The 16,932-nt window shown below is 40.0% G+C and overlaps 2 protein-coding genes and 1 pseudogene across 2 annotated transcripts; all 3 read left to right on the forward strand.

The window, feature by feature from the left end:
- Positions 1–4,949: 4,949 nt before the first annotated feature.
- LOC140689315 (olfactory receptor 2W3-like) lies at positions 4,950–5,901 on the forward strand. Its single transcript, XM_072949731.1, has one exon. It carries the CDS (start codon positions 4,951–4,953, stop codon positions 5,899–5,901), a length of 951 nt encoding a protein of 316 aa, XP_072805832.1. The 5' UTR covers position 4,950.
- A 5,625-nt stretch (positions 5,902–11,526) lies between these two features.
- Positions 11,527–12,515, forward strand: LOC102526794 (olfactory receptor 2AK2-like). The gene has a single exon (XM_006219711.2). The coding sequence runs from the start codon at positions 11,586–11,588 to the stop codon at positions 12,513–12,515; it is 930 nt and encodes a 309-aa protein (XP_006219773.2). The 5' UTR covers positions 11,527–11,585.
- A 1,282-nt stretch (positions 12,516–13,797) lies between these two features.
- LOC102524872 (galectin-1-like) lies at positions 13,798–14,199 on the forward strand (annotated as a pseudogene).
- Positions 14,200–16,932: the final 2,733 nt, after the last annotated feature.

A 16,932-nucleotide genomic window follows, 5' to 3' on the forward strand; every position in this document is an offset into this window, starting at 1 on the left:
ACATGCAGATTTCTGGATCCAGTCCAAGACATGCCTGATTCCAAATGCGTCAGAATGTGCATTCAGGGTTTCCCCTCATGGTACAAACTAAAATAGCGGATCTAGTGTAACCTATTACTGTAGTAATTATTGTCTTCAGATACAAAACGAGCACTTGCTTATCAGTTAATTTGCTTTTTTCTCCACCTTAGAATGTAAATTCCATGAGGACAGGGACCTTGTTAGCCTGGTTTTATTTCCAAACCCTGCTTCCTAGAATCCGCATAGTACGAGGTCGGTAAATATTTAATTGCACTAAAATTTGAAACCGCTGCCGTATACCACTTACACATTTTACAATCGGGAAACTGAGGCCCAACTGCTGCAGAGTTGGTAAGGGGCAGGGTCCGGATAAAATCTCAGATCTCCAGAGTGCCAATCAGGCTTGGTTTATCTACCCTCTCCCACCCCCGCCGCAAGCAATCTTTATAAAAAATGAAATCCACTTGACAAAAAAGACATTTCCTGTCCATAAATTCTCGGTGTCGGGGCTTGGCCGGGTTGGGGTCTGCTAGTAATTCCCTGGTCATTTCCTAGGTGCCCGATGGCCCCAAGGGTTAAAGGCCTGCCTTCCGGGCCGGGCGTCAACTCCAACTCGGGACACTGTCCCGGCCGGGCGGGCTGGGAGGAGCCGAGCACAGTCCGCGGAGGTGAGGGCGGCTCGCCCAAGGTCACCCAGGCGGGGCCTGGAGGGGCCAGGCCCACGGGGCACCCGAGAGCCGGCAGCACCCCTCTCCACCATCCTGTAAATCGAGGGCGACATTAATGGCTCCTTCCCAGCGTAATCTGGCGCACCCAAACTAAAGAGCGCGAGCAGGCCCGGCCGGCCGCGTGGCCCGTTCCCATGTGCTCCACCTGCGTCCGCTTTCACGCGCTGGCCCTTTAAGGCACTTCCCCCTCTTTACCACCCTACCTCTCCGGCCCCGCTCACCGCCCCCCCTCCCGAATTGCATCAGGCACGTGCTCGCCCCCGTCGGGTCTGCGTACCCCTCCCCCCCAGGCTCCGAGGTGCGTCGGGGAATCGGCGGCGAGGGGCGGGGTGACTTCTGATTTTTAATGATACCTGGTACCATACAAGTAAAAATGGTAAGCAGATTTCTGGATCTCAGAACTATGACATTATGATCCATAAGACATATATGTTTGGTCACCCAGATGACCAAAATGTATTTCTCACATATGTTGGTCTTTGTCCACAGTTCCTGACTCACAACTCCCCAGACCTTTGGAATTTCCTAAGTGTTGAGAATGACAAAGGTGTCTTTTGTTATATTAATGAGGTGACTTTGGAAAGCACCTGAGGATGGGGACTGTTGCCAGTGGACAACCATGTGATTCAAGGGTTGGTACTTTTCAGTCCCACCCTCTGATCTCTTGGGAAGAGAGAGAGGCTAGAGGTTGAATCAACTGCTAATGACTGATTATTTAATCAATCACACCTATGAATGGGGCATAAAAATCCAAAAGGATGGGGCTGGGAGAGCCTTGAGGTTGGTGAACACATGGCGATACGGGGAGAATGCATCACTTTGAGAGAGTGTGGAGCCTCCATGCCCTTCCAGCTTTGCCCTATGCATCTTTTCATCTAGATGTTCCTTTTATAATATACTGGTCGCCTAGTAAGTAAAATGTTCCTCGGAGTTCTGTGAGCTGCTCTAAAAAATTAATCTAGCCTGAGGAGAGGGGTCATGAGAATATCTGATTTGCAGCCAATTGGCCAGAAGCACAGGTAACAACTTGGGCTTTTTTGCAGCTGACTTCTAAATTGGTTAGGGTTTGGGGAAGTCTTGTAGGACTGAGCGCTGACCTTGTGGAATCTCTGGGTAGAGAGGGTCAGAATTGAGCTGAGTTCTTGGATACCCTGCTGATGTCCAAGAATTCTTTGCTGGTGGTGGGACTCCCCAACTCTGTTGGAAATTGTGCTAACAGCAGGACTTGGGGATGCTCAGTCTCAGATCCAGTTTTGTTACAAGAGAAGGAAAGGAGCAGCATCTTGATTAAAGCTAGCAAGATGTGAGGTATTAGCGAGAACATTCTCTTTCAATCGTCCTGACCCTTCTTGTGAAGAGGCCGTTCTTATCTGCACATCAAAGTTGTAAAAAGAATTCAGGAGATTGGAACTCAAGCTCTCTTGAAAACCAAATTCACATCCCTCCCTGCGTGAGACCCATGTTTCAGTCCTCAATCTCAATTTTCTCTTATGTCACAGGATTTACAATTTTAAGACTACAAGATCATACAGCAGTTTGTTTTAAAACACAGGCATTAATCTGGAGATTGAAAGTTTCATCTTTTTTCTTTCCTAACTTCCTGTCTTTCTTTCTACTTTTTTTCCTTTTTCAGTTTGCCAATTACAAGAACAACAAAGAAAGATTTAGTAAAGGGGATGGGACAATTATTTCTTTAAAGAAGAAATAGCAGGGGGGAGGGTATAACTCAGTAGTAGAGTGCATGCTTAACATACACGAGGTCCTGGGTTCAATCCCCAGCACCTCCATTTAAAAAGTAAACAAATGAGATAAATAAACCTAATTACTTCCCCTCCTAAAAGAAGGAAAAACAAAGTTAAAAGGATGGATTAACAGACTTTAAAAGAAGAAAATCATTCATAGAGACGTTTCCTAAATATTATACTACCTGCAGGTGTATATGTGTCAATTTTCAGTTTCATAATAAGTCATAATCACTGATTACTGCTTTATAAATAAAAGACATGTAAACATTAAAATCTCCTTTAAATGCCATCTCTTGCTCTACAAGTGAATCTTTTTGACAGTTCACTGTATATCTTGAGATATCGTTTCTATTTTAATCAAAATATGCGTATATTTTGTGACCAAAAGCATGGGGTCACACTACATAAACTCTCACTATGGGTTATCGTCTGCTTTCCTCTTGTTTGAAACTAATCAGATTAAAAAGAAAATTCCAAGTGAAGCCACATACAAAATCTATTTTCATTTAGTAGTTATTTTTTTCAGCTGATAGTTGCTATTTATCAAACCATTTCAATAACTTTAAAATATACATTGTTTCTGAGTATTACCCATTTCAATCAATACAGAAAATTATTGAGGGATTATATTACATGCTGTGGGTTAATAAATGTAGGACGTATTCCAACATGCAGAATTAATGTGTCAAAAAATAGAATTTAAAATTTTATGGAAGATGGATGTTTCTTTTATTAAAATAACAAGTTGGTCTTTCAATTTTCATGTTGAATTTCTCTAGTATTGTCATTATTCTTTAAACTATGTTAGTAGTTTTTTGTGGTATTTTTTAAAAATACGGACTCAAATTTATTCATATTTTGCATCATAGCTTTCAAAAATTGCAATTTGCCTAGTGGGATCTTCCTAAAACCAAGATGATCAGGAAAGAGAGAGGTTGAAGAGTGACCATTCTTTTTTATACTGGTTGTATTTTTTAGTGTTTTTAAATATTTGATTTGTAATTCGTTTTGGTGCAAGGAGTAATTTAAGGATTCCCTACTCCCCAACCCCAAATGTCTTATCAATAATTATGTTTTAATTATTATACTTTAAAACTATGTTTGGATATATGTTAAGGATAGTTTCTCCTCATTAGAATTTTTTTGTTTTCTTTTGAATTTCCCTGCCGAGTCCCATGGACTTATTTTCCAATTCTGTTTGTATGCCATGTGTTTTATATGTAAGTCATATGTTTACAGTTATACAATAAATATAAATACTTACCAACTTTCTTTCATATTAATACAAATATAAGAACATATCTGGAAGTAAATAAGGTAGTTTGATTATTACCATTTTAGATGAGAAAACTATGTGAAGGTAAATGAGCCTTCTAAGATCTCATAATTCTATCTTGTTGGCTGAGGGACTGTAACCAGGGAGATTGGGAGAGCAGTTCAAGATGCTTTCAATTCATTCCTCTGTATTTGTCTGTAAGACTTATGGTCTGTGTCCTCAAATGTACTTTGTTTTGCATGTGATGCGTTCTTGGAATTGCAATTTGATGGGCGTTTCTGCACGTATATGTGAATCATTGCATTAAAGTTGTATTATCCAGTGGTAGAGCGCATGCCTGGCATACACAAGGTCCTGGGTTCAATCCCCAGTACCTCCTCTAAAAATAAATAAGTACACCTAATTACCTCCCCCACCCCACAAAAAAAGAAAGTAAGTTGTATTATCCATTACAAAATTTCATGATTATTTTTTTACTCAAGCAGTATATAGTATTTTGGAAGGAAAAAAAATTTCTTCCATACCAGACCTATTTGAGAGAGAGAGAGAGAGAGAGAGAGAGAGAGATGAAGGGTTGGGGGCGGGGGGGAGGGAGATTAATTTTATGTGCATACTGCTTTAGTAATAATTTCTTGTCTCATACGTTATTTATCTACTCTGGTATTTAAATTAGCTTAGGAATCATGATCAAATGAATAAAGTGTGTCTTTGGGATAAAGAGTAGATGGGTATTTTGCATATAATTGATACGTCCTAAATACTATTAAATGGCTCTTCATGGACTTCATTTGAGGCCTTTGAGATTTTTGCAGGCACTTAGGAACTTGTGTCTCAAGAAGAATCAATAGTTGGGCCAGGGCAGGATGTATCTTTGTTGTCACTGGAATTAAAGGCAGTACCAACAGTGAAGGGTAAAGAATCCAAGCCCCATTTCCTGGGTTCAGAATCAGCTCTGCCTCTTTCTAGAATATGGTAAGTTACCTAGCACACATCTGCCTCAATTTCCTTTTCTCTGTAAGTCAGGGATAATAGGAGCGCCAACTTGGTATCATTCTTGTTGGGGTTAATGGAGTAAGTAAATGTAAAAAGCGTGGAAGAAGGCTTGGCTCATAGTTAAGTGCTCCCTTGTATCGGCTGTAACCTTTATTCATATCAAAATTCCTTCTCAGGTATAGTACAGATGGATGGAACCAACGAGAGCACCCAGGGAAATTTCATCCTTTTGGGGTTTTCCAGTCGCCCCCATCTGGAGAGAATCCTCTTTGTGGTTATCTTGATTGCGTATCTCCTGACCCTCGTGGGCAACACCACCATCATCCTGGTGTCTCGGCTGGACCCCCACCTCCACACTCCCATGTACTTCTTCCTCGCCCACCTCTCCTTCCTGGACCTTAGTTTCACCACCAGCTCCATCCCCCAGCTGCTCTATAACCTGAGTGGATGCGACAAGACCATCAGCTACACAGGCTGTGCCATCCAGCTCTTCCTGTTCCTGGGTCTGGGCGGTGTGGAATGCCTACTCCTGGCAGGCATGGCATACGACCGTTTTGTTGCCATCTGCAAGCCCCTGCACTACATGGTGGATATGAATCCGCGGCTTTGCCTGGGCTTGGTGTTGGTGGCCTGGGGCTGTGGCGTGGCCAACTCATTGGTCATGTCCCCAGTCACCCTGCGCTTACCCCGCTGTGGGCACCGCAGCGTGGACCACTTCCTGTGTGAGATGCCCGCCCTCATCCGCATGGCCTGTGTGAACACAGCTGCCATAGAGGGCACCGTCTTTGTCCTGGCGGTGGGCATCGTGCTGTCACCCCTTGCGTGTATCCTGGTCTCCTACGGCTGCATCGTGAGGGCTGTGTTACAGATTCAGTCAGCATCAGGGCGGCACAAGGCCTTCAACACCTGTGGCTCCCATCTCACAGTGGTCTCGCTTTTCTATGGAAACATCATTTACATGAACATGCAACCCGGAAACAGCTCTTCCCAGGACCAAGGGAAGTTCCTCACCCTCTTCTACAACATTGTCACCCCGCTTCTGAACCCCCTGATCTACACCCTCAGAAACAAAGAGGTGAAGGGGGCCCTGAGGAGGCTGCTGCTGCGTGACAGAGAGGGAGGCAAGGAGCAAAAGTGAACGGGCGGGTGATACAGGCGTCCCTAGCCTGGTCACGAACTCCACCAGGGGCCACGGATGGCGCTGGGGATCGTTGGCTCAGATCTGTGCTTCTTAACTTACATGCTTTTTTCCCCTGGACTTCTGTGTGACTGTTTTAATTCCAACATTATATATTTTCATAAGTGCACTGCAAAAAAAAAAAAAACAAAACCATCCCAAACCTCTCTGGATGATCTTATAAAGCTGGTCTGAAGAACAAAGTGAGGTAAATAGTTATAAAGATGAGTCTCTGCAACTTATGCCAGAGTGCCAAGTAGGAAATTACTTTTCTTAAAGAGAATTTTGCTTTTGTTGTTTTTTTGTTTGTGATGCATTAATAAAATTATGGCTATTTTAGAATAATCACAAATTGGTTACTTCTCTTATTTAACAGCCATCAAACATAGGACATTGGGTGTTTTTATTCCCCCAATTCCCATACAGATCCTTTTATCATATCATATGGTTTTGTCTATTCTTTGTCCCCAGACTTTGCTTTGTCCCCAGACTTTGGCATTTTCCCCAAAGCCTGGTGTACGATTCTGGATAAACCAAGAAGTTAGCCTGTAACAATGATATATGAGTCATTTAAATCTTAAAGCATCATTATTTCTCAGGTATGTTTCTATTTTGTTAGTGAAAAGGACCTGATGCTTATTAATTCCCTAATGAGTCAGGTGCTCTGAATTCATTTAATCTTCCCTGCATCTGTGGAGGTCACATGATTTTTATTACCCATATTTTATGCATGTGACATTCGAGGCTTTGAAGTTAAATCATTTGCCCAAGAAGAACTGAGCCAAACATTTACTGCAAGTTCTAACTCTATTCCTGCTGTCTCTGTTGCTACATGAATTTGTAAAGAGCAAAAATCCATAAGCATTTAATGAGTAGTGTCGAAAAGCATGATTTGTTTCCCTTCCTTCCATAATACAGTCTGGGATGGAGGGGAGGAAAAAAGTTTTGCTAGACCCTTGTTGGGTCCTTGGCTGGGTCTGAAAATTAAACTGACATGGATAATTTAATGGAATAAAAGTATACAAATGTACTTAATATAAATTTTACACTACACAGGACCCTTCATGAGGAAATGAAGACCCTCCAAAAATTGTTTTTATGCTGGATTTGATGAAGAGTGGATGGTGGTGAAGGAATTTGATAGGCAAAGTGGGTATAATTTATTGGTAATAAACCGAGGGAAACTTAGCAAAGCCTGTGTGTTCAGATTCATCTCAATGTCCTCCTTCAAAATAAGGATGTTTCTTTTCTCCAGGAAAAGGGAATAGAAAGGGTTCCCTTCTATGAGGGGCTTATGACCTGCTTCAGAGGAAGGTCAGAAAGTCCGTCTTGCACCTGCCTTTTCACAAATTTCTTCAGCTCAGAATATACAATATGCCAAAATGCGAAATTTGAAGTAATATATCCTGCACATCATTAAAGCTTTCTTCCACTTAATGTGCAACGAATTACTCCTCGAAGGAGGGCCGCGAGGGTCTGGACTCCTGCAGATCTCACAAGGCTTGCCCTCGCTCGCTGGCTGCAGGCCCTCAGACCACACTTGAAGGGCAGAGGAAATGAATTACCCACCGCTCTCTTTGCAGGCATTTGCAGGGCAGACACATTCTGGGGGGAAAAAAATGTTGAGACAGAATTCCTAGACCAAGGGGAAATAAAATGAGGAGGGGATAAAGAGAAGAGGCTGGATGAAGGATGCCAGCACATTTATCCTCAGGCCCCTCAGCGTCGCAGCCTCTCCTCCTCCACAAAAAGCCTGTGTTCTCACCCTCTCTTTCTACCCTCCCCACTCTCTCACCTCAAAGGGCACCAGCCTCCGTGGGGTCACTTAAGCACAGACAAACCAGGGGCCACTGGAAGGGAGATTCTTGTGCTTCAAGAGGACCCTGGTGTGACTATTCCAAACTGCTTTTTAAAAGAAAAGCAGAATGGGGGGAGGTTATAGCTCAAGTGATAGAGTGCGTGCTTAGCATGCATGAGGTCCTGGGTTCAAGTCCCAGGACTTTCCTCAAAGAATAAATAAATAAACCTAACCACCTCCCCCCACCAAAAAAAAATAAATAAAAATAAAAATAAAATAAATAAAGGAAATCGTGATACGAATGGGCTGATGGTGAATAAGAGAATAGCTACCCGTGAGGCAGTAAGAGTTTCTCCCCAGAGTTATAAAACTCCACGATGCTGCCTTGGGACACAGCTGACTAAGGTGAGAAGTTTAATCGATAACCAGGACTATGTTCAGGGCTTCTCCAAACGTATTCTCTTCTTGGAAAGAACTTGCTGGACATCCTGAGTGGACTTGAGAAGCAGTCTCTTGGGAAAAATAAACTTGAGGAACAGCAACTGGACAGTGGCCAGTGTTTCTTCCTCTGGGAAAAAAAAATGCCCCAAAGATAACAAAGAGTGTCTGCATAACTCTAAGGAATGAGAATTGCCCTTGTGTACTGTGGTGAGTGATTCTGATTGTGCTTCCTCAGTGAAGGAACAGAATTCAACTGAGTAGATTTTAAAGGTCTCACTGGCTTTCTTCGGTGATTCATAAGTTGAGCCGCATGCCTCTGCAGGAAAGAAAGTAACTAAAGAGCTGTAGAAAATGAAACACTTGTATAGACAGAAGGGAGAGGACACAGGAAAGTCATGCTAGGCAAAAACAGATTTGTTTTTGCAAGGTTACTTTCCTCGTAGGGGGCTTCTAAGGCAGGTTACCTAAATAAAGCTGATCTGACAATCCTAACAGGCTGGCTTAAGGTTCCATCCCCGGGAGAGCTGCAACTGTAATGAGGTCTAAGTTTGAGGATGTAGGGCTTACAATGAGCAACTCCATCTGGACCTGTGGTCTTTAACACCTCCAATTACCTTATGACATGGGGTTAGTAATAACGATTGTTGCTGTGGAATTGTGTCAAGATGCTCAACTCACCGGGTCTAAGCCAGAGGAAAGCTGATTTTACCTGCACCCTGTGCTTCCAGAAAACAGCTACTGGTAAGAAACCCCACTACCCTATTTTTTTTTTTTTGTCCCAGTAAAGGACTAACTGTGAAGAATGACTCATTCTCGCATGATTCAGATGAACCCCCCTCCCTTCTTCCTAAGGCTCATGACTGCTTTGTTTAGCTACTAAATAAATCTCCCCTTTCTCTGCAGGGAGATGTTCCCCATGTTAAAATAAATTTCTAGGCTCAAAGTGGAGTTGCTTCTTCCCAGGGCGTCACATCAGCAAACTGAACTTTTGTGTTCCTGTAAATGTTCTGCTTGACCAGAAATGCAATATCTCCCGTCAGCCAATCCGCAAACACCAAGGTAACTCTGGGCTCTGTACTTAATTTCTTGTTCCTTGATCTTTCTAAATAAGGTCAGATATGTGTTAAAAAAAAAAAAAAAGAAATGGCAGGCACAAAATGCAGTCACTTGTGCTAAGCCTCTGATCGGCAAAGCAAGACTTAATGCTAAACCTATGTGCAGTCTCACTGTTCTCCAGGGATGTAGTTTTAATCAATCAGTCTGGAATATTCTGATCAGCACCAGGAAGTAATCTGCCATGTGACCTCTTCCATCCCCCACGGGTTGTTTACCGAAGTCTGGAATCATCTACTTGTTTCCTCCTGCCTATATAAGCCTTCCATTTTGCACAGCATCTCATAGCTCTTCTCTGCTTGCTAGATGAGGTGCTGCCTGACTCACGAATTATTTTATAAAGCCGATTATATCTTTAACATTTATTTGCTGAATTTTTGTTATTTCACATGGGCAGCCTCAAACGATCACGCACTGTTTCGACGCTGCCACTTTTAATGTTCTGTAAAACTCACTCGTGCCTAAACAACCCCCGGACGGATGCTCCACTGCTTGGGAGACCCTGTGCCCTTCCAACCCATTGAATTGTCTTCCCTGGAATAGAAGACATCACACTCATTACTAATCTGTTTTACTGATGTCATTTGATGCTCATTAAGGGATATTCTCTCTATTGTAATAGACTGGAAAAAAATCTGTTTCTTAATTGTCCAGTGTATTTTATTTCAGAGTCATTCTTTCTAAACCAGACTGAAATATTAATATTAATATTGTGTCAAAATGTGAAGAGGGACAGAATAGGATAGGACTGTCTTCTACTTTGTGTAAATGATTTTCTGTTCCAACCATCGCTTGTTGACTAATACTCTTTTTCTTTTTAAATTTTTTTTAATTGAGTCATACTCAGTTTACAATGTTGTGTCAATTTCTGGTGTGCAGCATAATATTTCAGTCATACATGTACATACGTATATTCCTTTTCATATTCTTTTTCATTATAGGTACTTTAAATTTAATCTTTAATCTTTTTCTTTTCCTTTTTTAAATCTCTATTATGACTCCTGTCTAATCAGCTTTTTTTTTTACATTTTTTATTGATTCATAATCATTTTACAGTGTTGTGTCAAATTCCAGTGTTCAGCACAATTTTTCACTCATTCATGGACATATACACACTCATTGTCACATTTTTTTCTCTGTGATTTATCATAACATTTTGTGTATATTTCCCTGTGCTATACAGTGTAATCTTGTTTATCTATTCTACAATTTTGAAATCCCAGTCTATCCCTTCCCACCCTCTACCCCCTCCCCCGGTAACCACAAGTCTGTATTCTCTGTCCATGAGTCTATTTCTGTCCTGTATTTATGCTTTGTTTTTGTTTTTTAGATTCCACATATGAGTGGTCTCATATGGTATTTTTCTTTCTCTTTCTGGCTTACTTCACTTAGAATGACATTCTCTAGGATCATCCATGTTGCTGCAAATGGCATTATGTTGTCGGTTTTTATGGCTGAGTAGTATTCCATTGTATAAATATACCACATCTTCTTTATCCAGTCACCTGTTGATGGACATTTAGGTTGTTTCCATGTTTTGGCAGGAGTGTCTAGTTAGACATTATTTGCTCTGGAAATAAACAAGCGACAGGTTTGTGTCAGAAACTAAAAGGAGAAAAATTAAATTTGCTTCGATTCAACCATTTTTAAATGCTACCTGAGTCAATGTTAAATTAGTAAGTTTTAAGTTTATATTTTATTAATTCATACTCAAGATTTTCCTCATGTCTGTTGTATTTTTTTCCCTTAATTGATTAAATCTCTTGTATATTCACAGGAAGAAATAAATGCTAATTAATTAATTAAGGCTAAATGTGTTATTATACTTTATACAAATTATTAACCAATATAAAGTCAAAATGGAGAAATGCAGTAAATACTTAAAAATTATATATGACAGTCTGTCACAACAATTTCATTACTTATATGATTGAATTCAGTAGAAGACTATGCTCACAGCTAGAGAATACAGCTCAGTCTATCACCCTGAAGATATTTACAAAGGCAGAAAAATAATTTATGTGAGCAAGTAGCTCAATGTGTATCTTACTTTAATTTTCAAAATATAATTAATTATACATTCAGTAATTTTTTACTTTAGAATTTGTTAAATGGCTATTGTTTAATAGACAAAGATTTCAAATGTACTCAGTAGAGGAAGATATATTCACCTACGTGATTCAAGAAAACTTTCTTACATTTAATAAACTTCATTTTTTTTCTCTTAAAGGGAAGTCAGTATTGCTACATGGAATTCTTAAATATTGTCAGCTTTGGTAGTTTTATTTAAGACATGAAAACAGGAAATCAAATGGTTGAAACAGATTTTACACTTCTCGGTCTTTTCCAATATGGTCCACTGGACTCTTTCCTCTTCATTGCCATCGCCATCCTGTTTTCAGTGGCTCTGACGGGGAACATCACACTGATTCTTCTCATTCGAATGGACCCCAGACTCCACACTCCAATGTACTTTCTCCTCAGTCAGCTCTCTTTCATCGACATGATGTACATCTCCACCACTGTGCCCAAGATGGCAGTTAACTTTCTGTCCAATAGTAAGACCATCACTTTTCTAGGCTGTGAGATTCAGACATTTGTGTTCTTGGTCCTTGGCGGAACTGAAGCCCTTCTTCTTGGGTTCATGTCTTATGATTGCTACGTGGCCATCTGTCATCCTTTACGTTACCCTGTGCTCATGAGGAAGAGGATCTGTTGGTTCATGGTCATGTGTGTGTGGGCCAGTTGTTCTGTCAACTCTTTAATACATACGGTGTACATATTTCAACTTCCCTTCTGTCCATCTCAACTCATCAACCACTTCTTCTGTGAAGTCCCATCCCTGTTGCCATTGGTGTGTCAGCACACTTCTCAGTATGAACATACGGTCCTCCTGAGCAGCCTTATTATTCTGTTGTTACCATTCACGGCCATTGTGGCTTCCTATGCCTGTGTGCTCACTGTGGTTTTCCAGATGAGTTCAGGGAAAGGACAGACAAAAGCTATTTCCACCTGTTCCTCTCACCTGCTTGTGGCAAGTCTGTTCTACATGACCACTCTCTCCACTTATACAATGCCACACTCCATTCATTCCCCACAACAGGATAAGGTGGTAGCAGTGTTTTACACCATGATCACACCTCTTCTGAACCCATTTATCTACAGCCTGAGGAATAAAGAAGTTATGGGGGCCTTGAGGAGACTATTTGTACGGAAAATGTGACTCTAGGAACTACTTACTGACTGAGACTGAACAACATAACGTGTTGTGCCTACAATACAGTTTGGGAAGATGTAAACTATAAAAAAAAAAAAACGGTAGAAAGACATGAATTTTAACAAATGTTTATGAAATAAATAAAGTGGTAAAAGTCTTAATTACTCCTGATTTGGGATTACCTCAAGCACTGTTATTGGAACTAGATCAATTTTCAATATAGAAGCTAGATAAACAGTTCTTTATCCAATTTATTTAACTTTTAATGAAATAGAATTCAACCCTGTTAACCAAGTGTTTCCATATTATAAATATTTTAAATTGGACATTTAGCACCTGAGGTGCAATGCATAGGAAATATAATTTATCCTAACACACACCATTAAGAGAATCTCTAAGTGACTAAACTTTAATAGAGAGCAACGTACATAATCCACTCATTCAGCATATGTTTAATACTTTAACAGTATGTGTGGAACTGGTGATAATGAAGTAATCAAAGATGAAAAAGTGACAGATATTTCTGATATCATAAAGCTCAAATTTCAGCATGGGTAGACATTCAATAAATAAAGTTTTATGCTATATCAAAAAGGAATTACCGGTCATAACAATTAAGTAGGACATTTTGATATAGAACTCGCAATCTTGCATAAAACTGTCTGGAAAATGGAAACTAAGAAGGTGGTATTTGGTCAAAGACTGAAAAGAGATGAGAAAGTGAGTTAAATGGATATTTGGGAATGTGTTTTCTAAATAGGGGAAGAAGCAAATGAGAGTGTCCTGAGTAGAGAAGATGGTTGGCGAAAGTCAAAGAAGATCAAGATGTAAAGTACTGGGCAGTAGGAAATGAGTAGATCTAATGGAGCCAGAATTTGTAATGTAAGGTAGAGCAGGATAACATTTTGGCATTTAATCTAAGAAAATGAGACATGATTATTGGGTCTTGCAGAGAAGACTGAAATGGGCTCTTCAGCCATTGCAGTAGCCTCATTGTGATAAAATAATATCTTGGACCCAAGTGATCATCTTGGAGGAGCAAGAAATAACCAGACTCCACAGATGAATTTCAGGCAGACGTTTGAGCTTTGAGGCGTATCAGACGTGAGACGTGAGGAAATTCAAAGAGCTCGCGATTAGGCTAAGATGATGGACTGCACAGCTGGAAGAAATGGAATTAGCAAAACACAGCTGGAGGAAACCACAGCAAGAACATTCCCAGATCTCTCCGGCGGTGTCTTCTGACAGCTGGTGCCGCAGTCCTGGGAACGTCCCCTTCTCCTCAGTCATGGCTTGTGGTCTGGTCGCCAGCACCCTGAATCTCAAACCTGGGGAGTGCCTCATGGTGTGGGGCGAGGCGGCCCCAGATGCCAAGAGCTTCCTGCTGAACGTGGGCAAAGACGGCAGCAAGCTGTGCCTGCCCTTCAACCCATGCTTCCACACACATGGGGACACCCAAGCCATCGTGTGTAACAGCAAGGCCAGTGGGGCCTGGGGGGGCCGAGCAGCGGCGAGTCTGTTTTCTGCTTCCAGCCTGCAAGTGTCATGGAGTGTGCATCTCCTTCCACCAGGCAGATCTAACCGTCAAGCTGCCCGATGGGTACGAATTCGAGTTCCCCAATGGCCAGAGGCCACCAACTGCCTGGCTGCCGATGGCAACTTCAAGATCAAGTGCCTGGCCTTTGAGTGAAGCCAGCCGTTCCATGGCCCCCAAGAAAGGCAGCTGCCTCTGCTCTCCCTGAAAACAAACAAACAAACAAAATAAAACAAACAAAAATTTCCATCATTGGGTTCCCTATTCTCCTCTGGTGTTACCTTCTTTGTCCCAGCAATGGTAATCTTTTTTTTGTTTTTTGACTTCCCCCTTTTTGAGTGAAATTTTATTAACTGAATCAAAGAGTAACTTCTCTTTTGTGTGTCTGGCTGCATTTGCTCAACAACTTTATAAGATCCAAACCTACTTTCTATGCCTCAAAAATGTAACTGTTTTATAGCTGAGTAGCATCCCCACTGTGTGATTATATCATGGTTGTTTTATCTGATGTTAGATGTTTGCTATTATGAATAAAACCGCCAAAAAACTTTCTGTACAAGTCACTTAATTGTGTGTACAATTACCACCACATCATTAGCACCTTCATAACACCTCCATCATGTCACATAGTTATTTTGTTTTTGAGGTGAGAAAATTTAAGATCTACTCTCTTAGCAACTTTCCGTTACATAATACAGTATTATTAACTATAATCAACATTATGCACGTTAGATCCCAGAACTTCATCTTCTAACTGGAGATTTGTGCTCTCTGAACAGTATCTCCCCAGTTCACCCAGCCTCCAGTCCATGAAACCCACCATCCTAACCTCTGTTTCTACAGTTACGGCTTTTTCACATAAGTAATGCCAAAAACAGTATTTGTCTTTCCCTGTCTGGCTTTTCTCACTTTGCAAAATGCCCTCAAGTTCCATCCATATGGTCCTAACTGGCAGGATTTCCTTTTTATTCATGGCTGAAAATATTTCATTGCTTTCATATTTGCCACGAATTCCTTGTCCATTCAGCCATTGACCAACACATAGATTATTTCCACATCTTAGCTATTGTGAATAATGATGCAGTAAGCATTGACGTACAGATATCTCTTCAGTAGCCTTTTTGTTTTTCATTTCTTTTGGATTATTCCAAGAAGTGAGATTGTCACATCATATATGAATTCTATTTTTAATTTTTTGAAAAACTTCTATGCTTTTTTTTGTAGTACTTTACCAATTTATAGTCCCAATGACAATGCACAATGGTTCCTTTTCATCCACATCCTCAACACTTGTTATATCTTGTCTTCTTGATAATTGCCATTGTAACAGGAATAAGATGCTGCGGCATTTTGGTTTTGATTTATATTACCCTGATAATGAGTGATGCTGAGCATCTTGGTATGAATTTGTTGGTTTTTCACATTTATTCTCTGGATAAATTATTTTCCAGTCTTTTGACAGAATTTAATTGAAGTTTTTTGTTTCCTTTTAAAATTAGATTGCATATGTTCTTCATATATTGTAACTCCTTATCAGATACATGGTTTGCACACATTTTTTCCCCACTCTGTAGATTCTCTTTCACTTTGTTGTTCCTTTACTCTGCTGTGCACAAGCTTTTCAGTTTGAGCATTTTTTGCAAAGCAACTCTAGTGATTATGAACTAATTCCAGTAGCTTTTCTTACCCTGGGAAAGCTTTTATTTTTCCTTTATGTCTGAAAGTTAATTTTGTCGGACTAAGTATTCTTGGCTAGAAGTTTTAATCATTCAACACCTTGTCCATGAAAGGGCAAATATGAGAGTAATATTTGGTCAAAGGCTGAAATAAGACAAGTAAATAAATGGAGTTTTGGTGAAGAATATTCTGGGCACAGAAAGAAGCAAGTGAAAATGCCCTGAGGAGGGAACATGTGTGGCAGGTCAAAGAAAATCAAGGGTTAAACTGGTGGATAGAGGAAATGGAGCCAGAATTTGATATATGAAGTTGACCATTGTGAGAGTTCAGGCTTTTAATCCAGTAATTGGCAAACATTGCTGTGTTTGCAGAGAGAATTGAAATGGGAAAATTAGGAAGCCACTGCATTAGTACATTGTGATAAGATACTTAGATAAAATTTTAATGATTACAATATTTTTATTGGACCTGTGGAAAGGATTCAGATTATTGGATGCATAGAAGTGCATCTCCCATTACCATGACTATGGCAATCTTCTCAAGATATTTTAGGTAGAAAATTTATTGTAATTTTTAACATAGAACATCCCCTGAGTCATGTAATTCCTTGAAGTATTATACTGTTTTGTTCAAAATATATCAAATTATATATCACTTGGTTATAATTATATAGATTCTAATGTCTGTATGTATATAATGAAATAGAGTTAAGTAATATATTTTAAAACCTAACAGTTAAAAATTTTTATATGGTTGTTTTCATTTGAAAAAAAAATCAATTTTTTATATTCACACTTAAATTTTTTTGAGTGCAGGAAGTAGCTCTAATAAAGCATCATTTCAATGTAGCCAATGTGTTTAATTGAGGATTGGAGACTGAGTTTTCCCTAAAGGTCTTTTGCAAACAAGACGTAAGATTCTATCATGATTAGGCAGTGAGCCCATTTAATTTGACGCCTTTAAAGTCTTGCATAAGGTTGGAAAAAAATGACCATTTTGTTTAAATTCTATTCTCCATGAGTTTTTCATTGTAAATGATTGAAGTTTAATGGTCTGAGGCAAAACTAACAAAAATCTTACAAATTCATTGTGTGCTCATAGTTATTACTAAAATGTGTTTGAAATTATAGATTTTGAAATATCTATTTTATGCCTCTTGCAGCAGTGCCACGGATAAATTAGATTAATTATTAAGAATATGTGTGATCTTTC

Source organism: Vicugna pacos, chromosome 3 (genome assembly GCF_048564905.1).
Source record: "Vicugna pacos chromosome 3, VicPac4, whole genome shotgun sequence".
Taxonomy (NCBI): domain Eukaryota; kingdom Metazoa; phylum Chordata; class Mammalia; order Artiodactyla; family Camelidae; genus Vicugna; species Vicugna pacos.

What these genes read in the sequence shown, in the direction of transcription:
- LOC102526794 (XM_006219711.2), top strand. Translation starts at nt 11,586, where the DNA reads ATGAAAACAGGAAATCAAATGGTTGAAACAGATTTTACACTTCTCGGT.
- LOC140689315 (XM_072949731.1), top strand. Translation starts at nt 4,951, where the DNA reads ATGGATGGAACCAACGAGAGCACCCAGGGAAATTTCATCCTTTTGGGG.